Here is an 18,463-nt window from a genome sequence, read left to right on the forward strand (position 1 = left end):
AAAGCCATGCTTGCCATATTGTTGTAAAGCTTAAGCAGACAATTTGCGCAGAGCTTTAAAAGGCCCTTCAAAGCTTTGTGTACATACAGATTTTTTTCCTCAGGCTTTTCATTCCGACCATCTCTCTCTTCAGTTATGGTAGTGTCAGATAAAATTCCTTATAACATTAAATAAGTTGGATAAGATGAAAAGATTTTATAGCAGTGGCATATTCGAATTGTAAATAGACTAAAAGCTATTAAGGTCATTACACCATTTCCTGATTTGCATCCATAATTAGTAGCAGAATATGTCCTATCCATTTTAAAGAGCAATCTTATTTATGAAATTAAATGAAATGATGGTTAGTCTCATTAAAGAAAGGGATCCATATTGTCTTAAAGTGAAATTTGGCACACAATTCTCCTATCATTTTTTGTTTTTGAAAAGCATTTTATCTAGGTGATGGCACAAGATTAAGATGAGTTTGGTTACCAGATTGCACTAGACTGCAGATAATCAGCTGATTTAAAAACGTGTTTAATTCTTTTTCAAGCCAAGATTTATAGATGTGTGGATGAGGCAGTGGGGAAGGGGGATGATACTGATTTTCAAACAAACAAACAAAAAAAAAAAAGTGATAACAAAAGAGGAAAATACAAAGCTAGAAGTTTACAAAGATGAAGGCTAGATTTTGGCTTACCATCTTACTTTTGGCAGGGCAAAAAACAAATGGCTTTGCAAATAATCATCTTTTAACCATAAATTTATCTGTTGACTTGGGGGATGTTTGCTCTTTCGGTTATTTGAAGAAAGAATAGAATAGAATAGAATAGAATAGAATAGAATAGAATAGAATAGAATAGAATAGAATAGAATAGAATAGAATAGAATAGAATAGAATAGAATAGAATAGAATAGAATAGAATAGAATAGAATAGAATAGAATAGAATAGAATAGAATAGAATAGAATAGAATAGAATAGAATAGAATATTACTGATTTGGTAACCTGCAACATTTCTTTCCCTGAAGGGAAAGACTGCTAATGCTATTGTATAGCCAATGAAAACATACATAGTGCTAAACCTTGGTATGATGCTTCTAAGTTCCTCTGCCCTGTAATTGGGCAAACAGTATCAACTGTCACTGGAACTGTAGAACTTGGCTTTTCATTGTGGTGTCTCTTAAAGGAAATAGCTCAGATATACACTTGTAAAAGAAGATGTGATTTTGCTCAGTAAAAATATAACTAATACTAGTGTAATAAGTGAAAGCCAAAGAAATTACATAATTATTTATCATATAGAGTAAAACAAACAAACAAACAAACAAAAGCTTGTCAGGACAGGTTTAATCTGAAAAATAAGCTTTTAATATCTGTTATTTGTGTACTTTTCTCAATAAGTATTTATGGACAGAATTGTTCTTATGTTACTTATATGAAGACTATAAACATGTTTCTTTCCTTCCTCTGAGTGTTGAAGCTTTTCACTGAGTCATGATCCTTTTTTTTAGAAAAGCCAGTCAGCCTTATTCTGAAGCAGGACTTGTTGCTCTCTCTCTACAGAATTCATACAGTTTTAGATACAGCTGGAGTAATCCTCTTTGCTGCCATCCAATTCCCCAGCCCCCATTGCCTCAGCACTTGCAGCAGCTTGCTTACTGTGCTCAGCAGATGGGAGGGAAAGGACATTTTGCAGGTACAACTATTCTGCTAGAAACTCAGTAATGAAATCTGAAACAAGGTGAGCTCAGCAGACACCAAGCTCTGAGATGATTTTTTGTTAACCCTTTGTTAGCTAACCCTTTTTTTCATTCATATTCCTAGGGAAAAAAAAATCAAATTTTAATCTATCATTAATTGGTAGTCTTTATTCTTCCTGGTTTGTTTGTTTGGGGTGGGTTTTTTTCAGAGAAGGAGAAGGAAGGAGGGAGGGAGAAGAAGGGATGTGGGAGAAGAATCTAGTATCCTTATATGATACTACATTATTTGCCTTTGAGAGTGCTGCCACTGGAGAGACAGGAGAATAAGTATTATATCTAGAGAAAAATGAGAAGACCCTGGATTGCTGACAAATACTGACAGGTGTACATAATAATGTATATTAAAACTGTTCGCTTACACTGAGAAAACATGGATGCCAGTTTTCCTTTCATTGTAAAGACAGAGTTCCATTTGACTCTTCCTCATCAAAGTTTCTATTTTAATCTGTGCTTATGTGTAATATGAGCTGCCAAAGAATGCATAGAGAATTCAGAAACAAATGGCTATAAACACAGTACAGAAGCAGACCAGGTGAAGTATGCCCAAATCAGAGCTGGCAAAGGTTGAAGCCAAACACTTTGTTCAGTATGTTTTTAAGCAAACAGTGTAAGATGGCTGAGAAGGTGACCTACCATCACATGAAAAGACTTGATATCACCAAAATTCACCATCAGAAGTCTAGTTTACCAACTGTTCTGTCTGTTAGCGATGACTACACAGGAAACATGCAATGCTGGTTACAGGCTGTCTATTTATAGTCTGAGAAGGGAGGACCAAGAATAGTATTCATTATAGTAACTAATATGAAGGCTGAATCTGAGCCAGACCAACCCTAATTAGAGGGTCAAACTGCAGTTGAGGTAATTAGTAGAAGCATACATTAAGTTTACAAGGCGCAGGGCAGCACTAGATACACTAATGAACCCCAGCTGAGCTCGTACAACTAAATGACAAGAAGAATTGCAATGCAGAGGGACTGTCTTAGTGCTGGGTATGGGAAGGCTGTGCTGTCCAACTTCTCTCAACTCACAAGTCCTCCATCTCAGTGCCTGAATAGGTGTACATGCTCCAGTGGCCTGGGTGTACCCACACACCTTGAGTGCTTCCATCTCCAGGGTTAGCTCTCACTTTAGTCCAAGGCATTTCTTGACTCATGTCATGTTAGAGAAACACTGCATCTGTTCCTATCCTTCAGGGGATTTTCTTCAAGAACAGAGGCTCTCATGCAACAACAATTTCCTAAGTAATTAGGTGTTTTCCCTAAATGAGATCCTGATTCATATCAGTTTCTGTGCAGCCAGATTTTTCCTCCGAGACTACCTTTTAACTGTATATTTGAAGATTCAGTTGATCCAATACAAGAAAATTTTGGTCCATTTGTGCCCTTATGTGATTTAAGATTGCCATTTCCAAAGACTACCTCTTCCCGATCAAGAAAATTGTAAGATACAGTGTCAGAGTACCATTCTTCCCTCTGGCAGAAGAAAGATTTCACATATCAAAGTGAAGTACACCTCTGTTGTCAAACAGCCCAGCTTCTTCACAGCTTGTGAGTAGTTTCTTATTTATACCAAATACAGACCAAAGTCCTATTCTTTAACATAGCCTAAACTCTTTCTCAACACCAAATGCCTTATCTAGTATGTGATAGTAAGCATGGCTGTGATGTTCCCTTTCAAAAACTTTAGAACTCTCAATGGCAAATACTTATTTATTTCTCTGATAAGTGGAGTCGTAAGGAGCCTTCTGATTTGGGCTACATGATTTCACAAGTGACAGAGTGGCACTCAAGGCTCAAGCAGAGCCTGACTAAAAATCACCTGAGAAAAATTATCAATGTATTACGTTTATTATAATTGGAAAGAAATGTTATAACAAGTAATGCAACATGATAGGTATCATGGTCATCACAAGATAATTACACTCATGCAGGGTTATCAAGCACTGTGAAGAAGGATTTACTTCTTAACACATAGTGAAATATTTGTCATCTTTGCTTTTTAAGAGTTGATAGATATTTCCTTTACATATGTATATAATTTTATCCATAAATTATGTTGTTGCATTGGTATGTTGCTATTTGAGCAGGTGGAACAATGTTCAGAATTGTGTTCTCTATTTTTAATGTTTTGACACTCATTTAATGACTTCACACAACAGCAAAGCATTTAGATAATGTGAAAGGTAAGAAGTAAACTCATGGAAATTTATTGTTGACACTTGTATCACAGTAGTGTGTTCAAATTCCAGCCAACTTCAGTGCCCTGTTTCAAGAAAAGAAGCTGCCTCTTGCAGCCCAAGATTGTAACCTCAGTTCTCTGCATATGTTGACAGTCCTACAAGATCAAGATTCAAAAAGGCCTTATAAAGAAAAAAAGAGAAGAGATATTTTCTTCACCTCAGAAGAGGAAGGAAGGAAGGAACACACACACATTTAAGATCCTCAGTCTCAGTGCTGCTACCGCTCAAGTCCATAAGAATTTTATGACTGACTGCAACAAGACTGTAATAGAAAAATAGAACCATTCTTCTCTCTCCTTACAGTGACCTATTTAGTCTAAAAAAATTCTAGTTAGGGTTCTGGTTTAGATTTGCTATTACACTACATATATTTTCCTGCATCACTTGTACGGTATTTGAAGAGTGACTAGCCAATGACTGATCAAAGAGTGACAGCTGCAGTTTGTGAGATCACCTGAGTAACTGCCCATGTAACTTTACTGTCTGTTATGCACCTCTAGTGCATAACAATGGCACTAGAGGTAATGTTAAGACTTAAAAAGTTGAATAAAGCATGTATAGCCAGGAACAAGGCTCTAAGGGACCAGTTAATACAGGAAGCTTCCTTTTTTAAAACTGAAATTTTACAAGTATTCTTCCTTTACATTCTATGATTTAGAACACTGCTGAGATAGCATAAGATATAGTAAGATCACAGTAAGATATTTGGGCACAGTGATAGTCTTAATGAGTTATTTTAAAGGTAAGGAACTGGCAGCAAACGGAAGAATGGCTCAAATGCAGCCAAAATGAGAAGTTTCTCTGCCATAGATGATCTAGAATTGAATTGTAAAATTACTTTTCAAATACCCTCTTGAAGAGTCTGATATTAACAACTGAAGGGGGAACGGCTAGGTCAACACAGGCATATCGAGGAGTGTGTCCAGGGCCAGAGCATTCAATACAGCAGGTGTTCTAGACAAAGCTTCAGTTTATGGGGTGGAATGGTACTGTAATGTAGACTCCACTGATTCTTCTCAGTTCTTAGAGTAGACTAGGACTGGGAGGCCACAGAGGTGTTAAGCATTTGGCTGTTTGGATTCGGCACAGGATGTCTCTAGGATTCAAATTCTCCACAAACGCTCTTAATTGATGGCCTAGATAGTATAAATAGCAACCACCAGTAAAAAACATGTGCCTAGAAAATATATTATGGGAAGTTGCACCTGGTATAATGTTACAGTGACATAACACTGGAGTAGCACCATATGAAGCTTAGTTTTACTCCTTAACTGTAGATTTGATGTACATCTTAAGTATTTATTAATTTCTGTGGTATTGGGATTGCAACATGAACAAAGGAGTCATTGAAAGTATATTTCTACAGTAGAACAGCATAACTTTGTATTAGTGCACCTGCTGAATTAAATTAATACTTCAAGCAAGTGGTTTTAGCCATAGGTTTCACCAAAGCTCAGAGGACTATGATTCATGAAAGGAACTAGTCATATTTTGTGAGTTAAATATTCTCAGTTTTAGTTCAGAAGGCTCTGAAATCCATCCAGTAATAGAAGATCAAACAAAATAATTCAATGATCTCTTTGAATAACAGGTAATTCTGGAATCAGTGACATGAGGAATAGTTCATGTGCTACATCAAGACTGAATTGCATTGTGCATTTTAATTCTGAAGAATATTTTCCATTAGTGGAGCTGCTCAAGGATAACACAAATCAGATAGCTAAAGAGCCAGGACACAGGCCAGATCCATAGCCAAAAACCAGTGACTTTGAAACCACACATAGGAGCAAAAATTTCACCCTAAGCAGAGAAACTTTCCTTCAGAAATGAGAAAATTGAGAGAGGGAGAGCTGTGTAGAGATTAATCAATACATCCTTCTTATAAAAAGTCATGCCATGGACAGCAAATGGGAATGGTAGAAGTAGAAATGGTGATTGGATCATGTGGTCCACCTGATGTTGGGACAGTGCGATGTCTCTATGCCTCTACTGAACTCTAGAGCTGCATCTCATTGTCCACATACCTATCCAAGGATCTGGAGAACAGAAAGGAGGGGTCTGAGAACTACCCTTTCCTGCAGTTCACCTTTACAGTACAGAGAATAGATTTAGTATGACAGAAGACCTGAGCTGTTAAGAAGGATCACTGTTACATTATTGTCCTTGTGTCTTTGCCTTGCATCTTGCACAGTCACGTACTGATAACGTGGTGGTTATGCAGTATTACCAGAAGAGAGTGACAAACTTTTCACAGCTATAAACACCCAAATCTAGACAACACAAGGCAATAGATAATCAGCTCCTCATAGTTAGTAACGTGGTTTGTAGACAACAGCAGGTTCCTGTATTTAAAGTTTACCATTCTGTCATCATGGTAGGGTTCCTACACACTGTGGCACAGGGGTGATCAAGCTGATGTTTGCAGGTCAGTTATTGTTTAAAAAAATTCCCTTGAAAGGACACCCGTTTACATGCATCATTAAAGCTCCATCAGTATATTACACAGCTCCAGGTTGTAAACCATGCCAGATCAGGACCTTTCATTCTTTAGATGGATGAAAGTGATGATGCCAGCAGTGACAGGGTATGCATCGTGATTAGTCATTGTGACCAGGAGGCAAGACTTTTGAAAAATGATCTTCCAAAGATGATTGCAGGTAACACAGCAGATGCTGGAAACTTTTCTGCATCACTGAATCTGTTTCATTGACTCCAGTATTTCACTGATAAATGTGATTACACTTTTCCCTCACTCAGCAAATATAGTGACTGGCAGAGTAAAATAAACGTTAACATCTGTGTTTATATCCATTGATCTATGTCTTGTAAGTGTTATGTCACTTGAGAATCTTTATGAAAACAGATAATTTATTACAGCAAGGAGATACACTGCTATCTGTCTTACTGCAATCTTAATGTAAGCTGGTTTATGACCTTCATTACTGACCATACTACTCAAGTTGATCCCAGATAAGACAGACATATTTTCATTTCTAAATAAGCAATTTAAGGCTAGCCTGCATTTGTAATTCCTGAATGACAGTTACCTCCTCCTCAGTATCTTGTTCTGTATAAAGGACATTGGGGCTTCAGACCTTGGACCTGTGTGAAAAGGTGCCAAATTCTGTAATGAGTTCAACCATTATCAGAGCAGTGGCAGGCATGCAGGACTTTCAGCATTTTCAGTAAAAGAAGAGGTGGCAAAGGTCTACAAGTGGACACCTAACAACCTTCCCACAAGTGAAGGAGTCAAGAGCATCAGTAGAAGATCACCACCCAAATGCACAAAGACAGTTAACCTTTTCAGGATCTCACTTTGATAAAAGGCGCATGCAATGAACTTCCAGAAGAGAAGCCTCAAGGTATTACTTTCAGTTTGACGTGCAGTATAGAAATCAAAGAGGTTAAAAAACATAAGCACAGTTTTTCAGTTCAAATGTACTTTCTTGTTTGTCTGCATCTGAACATACTGATCTGTTCCTGGCTTTGAAACTCTAGACTCCTGCAAGCCTCCTGTAAATCCTAACAGAGGTGGACTGTCAGTACAATTCTTCCAGATTCCTTACATCTCTCAGGGTTTCTAACACTCCCATTCTTTAGAAGAAACCAGTTTTACTTAGATCAGCCAAAATATGCTGTGATGAGCAGGTCTTGGAAATTCTTGCAGTTTGTGAAAGACCTTCTTGTCACAGGTACTCAGTGAGCCAACTAGGAAAGATGTCCTCCTAGACTTGTTCTTTGTGAATAAAGAAGGACTCATGGGGGATGTGATGGTAGGTGGCTATTTTGGCCACAGTGATCATGAAATGGTTGAGTGTAAAATTTTCAGTGTAACAAGAAAAAAGAACATGAGTTGCTACCATGGACTTCAGAAGAGCAAACTTTAAGCTATTCAGGGACATATTTAGCAGAGTACCATGGGAATCTGTTTTTGAGGGCTTAGGAGTCCACAAGTACTGGTCAGTCTTCAAGAACCGCATTTTAGAATCACAGGAGCTTCTAGAATTCCTCAATTCTAGATTCTAGAGCTTCTAGAATTCCAGTGTTGAAAGTGAAGCAAACAGGGCAGAAGACCATCTTACCTGAACAGACAACTCCTCGTGAAGGTCAGGAAGAAAAATAAATCTCTGGAAGCAAGGTCAGACTTTGCAGGAAGATTATAGAGCTGTGGTTCATTTATGCAGGGAGAAGACATAAAAAGCCAAAGCTCAATTAGAATTGAAACTGGTCAGTGTTTTTTTCAGACAACAAGAAGGGCTTTTTTAAGTACCTTAATAGTAAGAGGAGGTCTAAAGGAAACATTGGACTGATACTTGTTGAAGATGGTCACCTGACTAATAAAGATGAAGAAAAAGTGGAGGCATTCAATGCTTTTTTTGCTTCAGTCTTTAATAATACTGACAGACCTTGGGTTGCCCAGTTCCCTGAGCCAGAGGACCACAGCTGCAGGAACAGTGACATTCTGTTTGTGGCCACTGAAATTGTCAGGGACCAGATGTATCAGCTGAATGCTCACAAGTCCATGAATCCTGATGGGATTCAGTCCAGACTACTGAAGGAGCTGGCAGATGTTCTGGCAGGACCCTTCTCAATCATCTACCAAATGTCTTGGGAGCCTGGTGAGGTCATCACTCACTGCAAGCTAGCCAGCATTTTTCCAGTTTATGAGAAGGCTGTGAGGGCAGACCCAGGGAACTACAGACCTGTTAGTCTAACCTCAGTTCTTGAAAAAAATATGGAGAAGATTATACTGGGTACTATTGAAAGGCATTTAAAGAATAAGGCAATTATCAGGCACAGTCAACACAGGTTCACAAAGCGAAAGTCCTGTTTAACTAATTTGATATCCTTCTATAATAAGGTCACCTGATGTAATTTTTCTGGATTTTAGTAAAGCTTTTGATACTGTCCCTCACAGCATCCTTTTGGAAAAGCTGTCCAACTGTGGGAGGAGTGGGTTCACAGTGCACTGGGTGAAGAACTGGCTGAAGGTCAGAGTTCAAAGGGTTGCAGTGAACGGGGCTTCATCTTGATGGTGATTATTCACCTCAAGGCTCAGTCCTAGGGCCAAATCTGTTCCATATTTGTATCAGTGATCTGGATGCAGGAGCTGAATGCACCTTTAACAAGTTTGCTGATGATACCAAAGTGGGAGGTGCTGTTGACTCTCTTGAGGGACAAGAGGCCTTGCAGAGGGGTCTGGATAGATTGGAGCATTGGGCTGTGGTAAATGAGATGAAATCGAACAAGTTTCAATGCCAGATTCTGTACCTGGGACAGAGTAACACCAGACACAAGCCTAAATTGGCAGAGGAGTGGCTGGAGAGCAGCCCCGCAGAAGGGGTCTGGGAGTGCTGGCTGACAGGAGGCTCAGCAGGAGTCAGGGGTTGTGCCCCGGCAGCCAAGAGGGCAAACCCCATCCTGGGGTGCATCCAACCCAGCACGGCCAGCCGGTCAAAAGAGAGGGTTATACTGCTGTATTTAGTGCTGGTGCAGCCTGATTTTGACTATTGTGTGTGGTTCTAGGCCCCATAATTTAGAAAAGTTGTGAAGATACTTGAATACATCCTGAGAAGGGCACCAAAGCTGCTGATGGGGCTGTGAGGCATGTCCTCTGAGAAGCAGATGAGGGCTTGGGGTTTGTCTAGTTTGGAGAGAAGGAGGATGAGGGGTGACCTTGCTGCTCCCTACAGCCTCCTGAGGAGGGGATGTGGAGAGGGAGGTGCTGAGCTCTTCTCCCTGGGAGCCAGGGACATGTGGGAATGGCTCAGATCTGTGCCAGGTAAGGTTCAGACTGGACATGAGGGATCATTTCTTTGCCAAGAGGGTGGTCAAGCCCTGGAACAGGCTTCCTGAAGAGGTAGTTGGTACTCCAAGGCTGTCAGTGTTCAAGAGGCATTTGGACAATGCCCTTAACACCATACATTAACTTCTGGACAGCCCTGAAATGGTCAGGCAGTTAGTCTAGATGATTATTGCTGGTCCCTTTCAACTGAATTATTCTATTCTATTCTATTCTATTCTATTCTATTCTATTCTATTCTATTCTATTCTATTCTATTCTATTCTATTCTATTCTATTCTATTCTATTCTATTCTATTCCATTCCATTCCATTCCATTCCATTCCATTCCATTCCATTCCATTCCATTCCATTCCATTCCATTCTAAATGCATTCCATTACAATGCTACAGCCTACTAGAGTTGAGATAATTGTAAAAAAAAATACTTTTTTTCCTAAAACCTAGCATTTATCTTTTAAAACCTAAATTGTCTTTAATGTGACAGTCATCACAGCAGAGCTAACTTTCCTGTTTTGCTAACTCTGAACACATCTTTATATGTGTTGGTATTCTCAGCAGGTTTTGCTATGGATTTCCAACCATTTGTTACTTTGTTGAAAGATGCAGAGCTAGTTTTATCTTGAAAATTGAAATCTAACCTATATTTTTATTTAGTCTGAAAGGGTGTAATTCGGTTCTCTCCTATTCAGTGTTAATACATTCTTCATCTGTTGACCTGGTGATTATTTTTCCTGTGTGTTGTCAAAGGACCTTTCTGCTATTAAGCCAACATCTTGTGTAACAATTCCATTTAGTTTATTTTTCTTGATTCATGTTTGGATTAAGTAAATCAGGGCACTATCATCTTAATTTTAAATTAAGCAGTAATTTACATGCTTCTTTTCAAATGGCATTCTGCCATGGTGTTGATAAATCGTAAATCTGTAGCCCAAGAAATATAATATTGCCTTTTCCAGTTACAGTCTGTGGATGTTGTGCTGAGGATGCACAGCCACATGCTTGCCAGGTTTTCACTCTTTTGGGCTCTGCCTCAAGTATTGGTTTACTCAGTTTAACTGAAACATTATTTATTTCTAATGACAGGGTGGCCCATATCTAGTTTGTTTTACTTATATTCTTATGGTATAATCACATTTTAATACAGATACTAGTAAAAAGTAGTTATTTTGTGCAGAATGAGATATTGGTGGCTAACATAATGATGCAGTGCAGAGCAATACACACCAGGCATGATAGCAGAGGGTTTGAAAAGTGGGAGTATGGGATTCAGGGCAGAGGAGTACAGGCAAAGGATGGTATGAGACTGGGCACTGACTCATACAGGGGATCTCAGGCCTTTAAACAACTCACCAAAGATCAAATAAATTCAGGACTGGATCTGGGCAAAACTGATTTCAGGGGGACCGAAGAAATCAAAGAATATATGCAGAACTTACCATATGTAGTAAGTTATATATACATTAAATGTAGTATGGTAAAATATATAGTAAATGTGGCATGGAGTTGCACACCACTGAAGAACAAAGGTATAAATGCATGTTAGCACAACCAAAAATTACACCAAGCAATTCCTTCAGTGAGGAAGAAGAATCCAGAAGCACTGTAGTCCTCATAACAGAGTACTTAGGATGATAACGACTTGCCATCTTTGCTCTTCTCCTCCACCCCGACCCACCCCCCCAACATACACACCTCCTGCTCAGACTGAATCTGTGCTCTCAGCCCCACTCAGATTAGTGCCATTGACAGAAGAGGGCCTGCCTTCATTTGGGGTTGAAGTTATACCTTTCAAAATAAGGTACAACTCAGTGCAAGAATCACTGCCATTTTTCTTTTAATTTTCTTTTGTTTCCTGAATGACTTGTGACATTCTTTTTTGATTAAAATATCTTTCCTCCTTCTACCCCCTTGTTTCATTGACAATGAAATTGGATAGAGTCCAACAGTGATTTTGGGTTTCATTAGGGCAAATTCCACTCATGATGCAGATCTGAAGGTTTGAATCAAAACTGTGATTTTTGCTGTACTGACACTGAAACTGCTCTGAGTGTGCACGTGTAGATTTTTCTCTCCCAGGATGAAAAAAAAAAAAAAAAAAAAAAAAAAAAGGAAAAAACCCCTTGATTTGGTGAGCATAATTGTATGGATAATCTTAATCCATTACTTTGTGGCACAGAACAGTTTTCCATTCACACATCCATCTTCTCTGAAATGGGAGACTATTCTTACATTTTATTCACATAACGGTTTTGATAGAAAATCTGTTTTGCTGCAGATGAGGGCCCTGGAGGTTTTTGGTCTATTGTGATACATAAGAGCTGCCTGACATTGCAGTATTCATTCTCTAGTGCTATTGCCTAGCAGGGCTAAAAGCACTGACGTCTTTTACAGTTCTGCTATTGCCATTATCCATTTCAATGAGGTTTAAATGTAAAAGTGAAATTGATGGTGTTAAAGCATGAATTTCAATCATGCTAAGAAAGAAGATATTGACGGGAGCTAGCAAGGGAGTTCTGGAAAAAATATTGCAAGAGAGAAGCTGAAAGGCTGATTGCTATAAGCCCAGTGGCTCTGTGTTATCAAGTTACAGAGCTACCACACGTTAAAAGATGTCAGTCCATGTTGCATAACTCAGAACAAGGTGAATTTGTCCTTGTCAGTTTTGTGGCAGCCATCTCCTTCCTCCTCCCTGAGGTGGGACTTAATGGGAAAAATCTTCAAGTCTTTATTCAGCTTTGCTATAAACCCAGCCAGCAACTCAGCCCCATCCAGTCACTCACTCTCTCCCTGCCCCTCAGTGGATGGCAGAGAGAATTTGAAGAGTAGAAGTGAGAAAACTCATGGGCTGAGAGAAAGACAGTTCAACAGGTAAAACAAAAGCCGCTTGCACAAGCAAAGCAAAACCAGGAATTCATTCACCCCTTCCCATGGGCAGGCAGGGGGTCCACCACCTCCAGGGCAGCCAGGCTTCATCATACGTAACAGTGACTTAGGGAGACAAATGCCATCACTCCAGATGTCCCCTCCTTCCTCCTTCTTCCCCCAGCTCTATATGCTGAGCATGACACCATATGGTCTGGAATATCCCTTGGTCAGCTAGGGTCAGCTGTCCTGGCTGTGTCCTCTCCCAGCTTCTTGGCACACCCAGCCTACTTGCTGACAGGGCAGTATGTGAAGCAGAAAAGGCCTTGATGCTATGTAAGCACTGCTCAGCAGTACCTAAAACATCCCTGAATTATCAACACAAATCCAAAGCATAGCCCAATACTACCTACTGTGAAGAAACTTAACTCTATCCCAGCCAAAACCAGCACAAGCTTTTATCTGAGATTCAAGGTGTCCCTTCTCATTAATCTTTGTAGTCTGGGTGATTTCTTGTGACTACAGACTACTGTGCTTCTTGTAAAAATCATACTTTTGTAATTATAGTGTAGTGTTCTGTCTGAGACTGAGTCTTTATGGAGCAGTAGAAGAGACACTTTGTGCCATAAAAATTATAAAGAACACAGTAACTCAAGGCTAGCAAAACTAATGAGACAGAGGTAAGGCTGTTTTGCAGGACCTTAAGGAGTTGGATTTTAATTTCCACAGCAGATAACCAGAGATGTGAGCAACCTTGACACAAATTGAAAACAAATTGTTATGTGGTCCACTGAAGCACCTCTGGCACAACTAATTGCTATGAACCCTGCTTGGATTCAGGCAAACATCCATGACAGAGTTTCCTCTGGGGCCGTGGTCATCTCTTCCCTTGCCTGCCTCTGTGTGCCCTGTGTCCTAAGGCTTAATGCCATCACCAAGAAACATGCAACTTTCTAAGAAACACAGCCATATTTGGGTGACCTCTATATTTACCTTGGGTTGCAAACAACTGAAAAGGCTTTTCTGGTGCCTTGATGTATTTATATTTGTGTTTCCATTACAGCTGCATGTTTTGTACCTGTTTCATTGGTTTAAATTAAATTTAAACAATGAGCAATCTTAAAACAACAGAGCTGTACAACAGAACTGTGGACTTGATTGCAGAATTACAGATGATCTTACAAAGAAGAAAATAAAATTAAAATATTATATTTCAGACTATATAGTAGAAGTCCTCCTTAGCTTTTATGGTATTTTAGCTATCTGGAGGGAGAATGGGCAAAGAAAGGGATGGTGTGTCTCTGAGCACCTCCTTCTTCCCAACTTCAAAATAGAAGACCTTCTGCCTTCCCCATCTTAATGTTTCCAAGCCTACTGCGTCCCTGAAAAATACTATCCCTCCTAGCTCAAGTGACTTTCTTACAAAGCAGAACAATTCTTGCAAGACTTTTTCAATCATGTTTCATAAGCATACCATTTCGTAAGGTCCAGTTATGCCTAGGCAATAATCATGACACAGTAATTATTAACAGGATGGATTATAAATTTTGCATTTAGAGTGTTCTTTCTAAATAAACTACCTTTCCCACCTCCTATTATTTTGGTATCCCTGCTGCCATAAAATCTAACCTGTGGTTGCAGTCCCAGTTTCTTTCACCTATTTCTTGCTCAGTTTAAAGTGGGAAAAAAAATGCTTGTAGGATCAATCTGTTCAATCCATTTGAGGAAAGGAGAGTGACAATGTGCCTAAGAAATTTTGAAGCACAGTGACTGACAAAGGTTCATAGCAAGCAACAATAATAATGTGTGTAAAGTGGATTTTTATTCAAGATTTCCTTAGGCAGCCCCTTTCCTATCAAAAGATATTATTTCATGATAAAAATCATTATATATGTTGAGCAAAACATTTCTATTGTATTCTTAATAAAATGTCTTTTTCCCCTGAAAGTGTCTTGAGACGAATGTACACCAATGTGTGAAAACATGATTTTATCTTCTTAGGAATTTGTTATGAATAGTCTTTGAAAGTGTCTCTCTCAAGCTGAGTTTTTTCCCATTCAATCTGCACTGTTTGTATTTATCCTCTCACCAGTAGCATCTGCAGCCAAGGCTTTCTGCAGAGTCAAATCACAGCATTTCGAATGAAATGTAAAATCCTTAGTGATGGACCTCTTCAGTAGACTAAATGTAGCAAGCACTAAATAAAAATTGATTGACTTTGTTTCAACAAAATGGTGACATGCATTTCATTATGAACTCACCCGCCTATCTGGCTCTGCAGTTGTACTCAGTAGTGGTAGTCCTACTTGTAAGTGTACTGTGGGTATGGTTTAAAATCTCAGCCATATGGCTGGACCCTGTTGAATAAATCCACAAGCAATACCAATCAAAAATTCTGAAATCTATATTTTACTTTAAAAATTATGAAAGTGAAATCTTCTGCTCTGACTGTACAAAGGAGTGGTCACATACAACTGAAAATTAATTCCCTGTAAAGACAAACCTGCATGTTGGTTATGTGTTGTCATGGTTAAGGATTTAACCCAGAGTGTCTCAGCATTGCAGACTGAGACTATGTTAAATTACATGTAATGCTTTCAAGTTTGCAAGATAATTGAAAAGATATGAATAAAATATTACAAAATAAATACCTGTTTCATGTAGCAGCTCCTACTCTTATTTACTTCATCGCAATGATAATAATACACTGTATTGCAGTTTAGGGGACAGTTAAAGGACTGGAATCTCATTGTGCCAGGACTTGACAAAATAAAACAAAAATATGCTCCTTTCAACAAAGCTGTTGCCAGTGCATCGGTGAAGTGATTAGTTAGGATAAGTGTCTCACTTGCAGTTGGCGAGCTGTGTGAGGCTCCCAGAAGATGCAAATGTGGCGCCACCGCGGGACTCGCAGGCAGTGACTGATGGCTTGGCCATGCTGGTGGGAAGGCTGTCTGCAGCCAGGAGGAGGCCTGGCAGCAGAGCCCATTGCAGCCGTGCTGTTTGGCTGGACGGTGACACAGCTGCATACTCACCCTGCTCTCATTTGGGGTCGTGAAGTGGCTGGGGAGCCTTTCCCACTGAAGAGGTATTTGTCTCCATTAGTACTTGAATTTCATAGTAGGTTCCCTGTAGGTCTCCCAGCTCTTTTGCTTGTCATGTGTTCTTTCTGTTTTAGGTTTATAACTTGGATAATATTCAGAGAATGTAAATCTAGGTGTCTAAATAACTCATTTAATTTATAAAGACATGCAAACACTTTTACAAGGTTATTCAGAGCAGCTAAGTTAATTCCTTACAAAGGATTGTGTTAATGTATTCCTGACTTTTTGTCTAAGTCCTGCTTATTCCATATGAGTTTATTCAGCAAGTGTAATAAAACCTGTTTTGAGGGTCTACCAGCATCTAATATATCTGTAGCTCCCAGGAGAAGGAAATGTAGATGTCCAGGTACATCTGCAAGTAGGAAAGCATATATGGAACTCCATCTGGATCCTGTACTAACAGATTATTGACCAAGCACTCATGCACCTAGACCATAAGCAACACTAATACTGAGGAAACACTCTGGAATGTGAGATATGGAAAGAGATCCAAGATCATGAATGAAAATGAAATTCTGGTGCTGTTTTATCTGTGTTGCTTTACCACTAGGTATGTTTTCAGAAAATGACCTTAGAATTAATTGGCAGACTTCTCTTGCCCAAGCTTTTTTATATTACAAAGAGTATTGACATTTCTCCAGAAGTCATTAATAATATTCACTCTGGGAATTACCAGTTTGTCTAAATAGGGTAAATAGTAACACATGTTGAAAAATAGATGATCTAGCCTAACTGATTAATTCACAAAGAAGCTATATAACTGTGTTATGAATACCCATTTCAACCCCTTTTCACTGCTCACACATGCATGTACACACATATACACAAACTCTCATTTAGAGCTTTCCTCCTGGGAAGCATTAAAGTAAATGGAAAGCTGCTTCTTTTCCCAAATCCTCTTATTCTGTATTCTTGAGAAGCAGAATTAAATGTAGGGAGTGGGATAGAAATACAGAAGACATATTTAAACCTAAAGTCTTCTTCTGTTAATTTAGTTGTTCAATTTAAATTTGAATAGAGATTAATAAATTACACAAATTATAGCACTTTGGACTTGGGTGGACCAGTGGGGTCATATATAAGCAGTGTTGAGCTTTTGGAGCTTCAACATACTCATTCATATTAGTCCAGTGCTAACCAGAGAAATAATCGCTTATCACCTAGTTCAGTAATCAAATAATGGAAAACCAATCTCCAGGAGTTTTGACTGGAATGGAAAGTAGTTTCTTATTGCATTTGTTTGCTGGAATATTGAGGATTCAGCTGTGGTGAGTTAATGAGTGGTATTTTAATAAATTTCTGAATCTGGATACATAAGCATCCTGATGAAACTAGAATTTCATATCACCTATATCTTACAAATGTTTTTGTCTTTGCAATGTAATGCTACCTTGCACAGAATGTTGACTGGCATGCTAAAGTACTGTTATAGTTCTTGAATACTATTAATTATGATATTTCTTCAGTGGAAATATATTAGGGGACTGTCAGGGGCATATGTTAATTGTGTCTGTATTGCTTCGCTTCATTTATTGGATATTTTTCCTGTGATATATATTAATAGACTTCTAATAGATGTGGCTGCATTTTCAGAAGAAATGGGTGTAGCAATTTAGAGTAAATTTGAAGACAGATAAGTTCCATGTGAGGCAACATATGAAATGAAAACAGTGCCTGAGGTGAGGTAGTCACCAAATCAGTGTTCTGCTCATCCTATCTCCCATGAAGTCAGTGTTACTATACTAAACATGTGCTAGCAACACATTTGGGCATGAATCAATATGATAAATTTAAAATTTGCAAATAATGTATGATTAACTTGCTCTACCTTCTGAAACCTGACAAGCCATACCCAGAAAAACAAAAAGAGGTACTAGAATCAAGGTGTTCGGGTTTTTTTTCAGTGTAGGCAACATTGTACCATATACTGACATTAAAAGCTTCAGCTTTTCAGACAGCTTCAAGAGAGTGCTGAAATGTGTCTTTCCTGTCTGTGACATGCAGGGAATTACTGGAATGCGGCCTCTTTCATTACTTCATCATCTTACCTTCACTTCTCCACCTTCCAAGGGGAAACCAGTGCAGATATCTCTTTCTATTTCAAAACATCAGCCTCGGATGGGGTGTTTCTTGAGAATCTGGGGAATACTGACTTCATCAAACTGGAGCTGAAATGTAAGTATGTATTTGCTTACCATCACTCTTATTGGCACCTGAAGCGGGTTTGTGTCAGGTAGTAGGTTTCAAGAAATGTGTATAATTCAATATGTGTAAGCTCACTAAATTCTGCAAAAACTTCCAAATCAAGCTGCTTGACATATTTTCAGGTTGGCTTATATGGGAGGAGCACTTGAAGCATATTTGGATTGTTTACTGAGGGGAGAAAAACAAAGAAGAATAAAACTGGTAAAATCAGTTATAAAAATTAAATTGACCTGAAAAGATTTTTCAAAATTTCATGTCAAATTTATTTCTTTTGTGTGTCTTCAGGTCTTTGTGCTTTTCTATTTCATCTCAGAATTGTTTTGGGAATAGGGGAAAGAAAGAAAAAAGAGATCATCCTAATCAGCACTGTAAGGAGCCAAAGAGCTGAAAACTTGCATATGACATATAAAAGCCCTAAAAAATCTCATAAAAATAAATCTTTATCAAGGTTACCTGTTATAAAACCTCTGATCTAAAAAACAGAGCATAATGATTTCAAG

The 18,463-nt window shown here is 38.7% G+C and overlaps 1 protein-coding gene across 1 annotated transcript in view; it reads left to right on the forward strand.

Annotated features, from left to right (window-relative positions):
• Positions 1-18,463, forward strand: part of CNTNAP2 (contactin associated protein 2) — a 1,392,626-nt gene that overhangs the window by 1,242,250 nt on the left and 131,913 nt on the right. The window contains exon 16 of the mRNA XM_042806379.1: positions 17,763-17,933. Within this exon, the coding sequence (XP_042662313.1) occupies positions 17,763-17,933 (171 nt within the window). The remainder of the gene's footprint in view (positions 1-17,762; positions 17,934-18,463) is intronic.

This window comes from Tyto alba, unplaced genomic scaffold (genome assembly GCF_018691265.1).
Source record: "Tyto alba isolate M040663 unplaced genomic scaffold, T.alba_DEE_v4.0 Super-Scaffold_46, whole genome shotgun sequence".
NCBI classification, from domain to species: domain Eukaryota; kingdom Metazoa; phylum Chordata; class Aves; order Strigiformes; family Tytonidae; genus Tyto; species Tyto alba.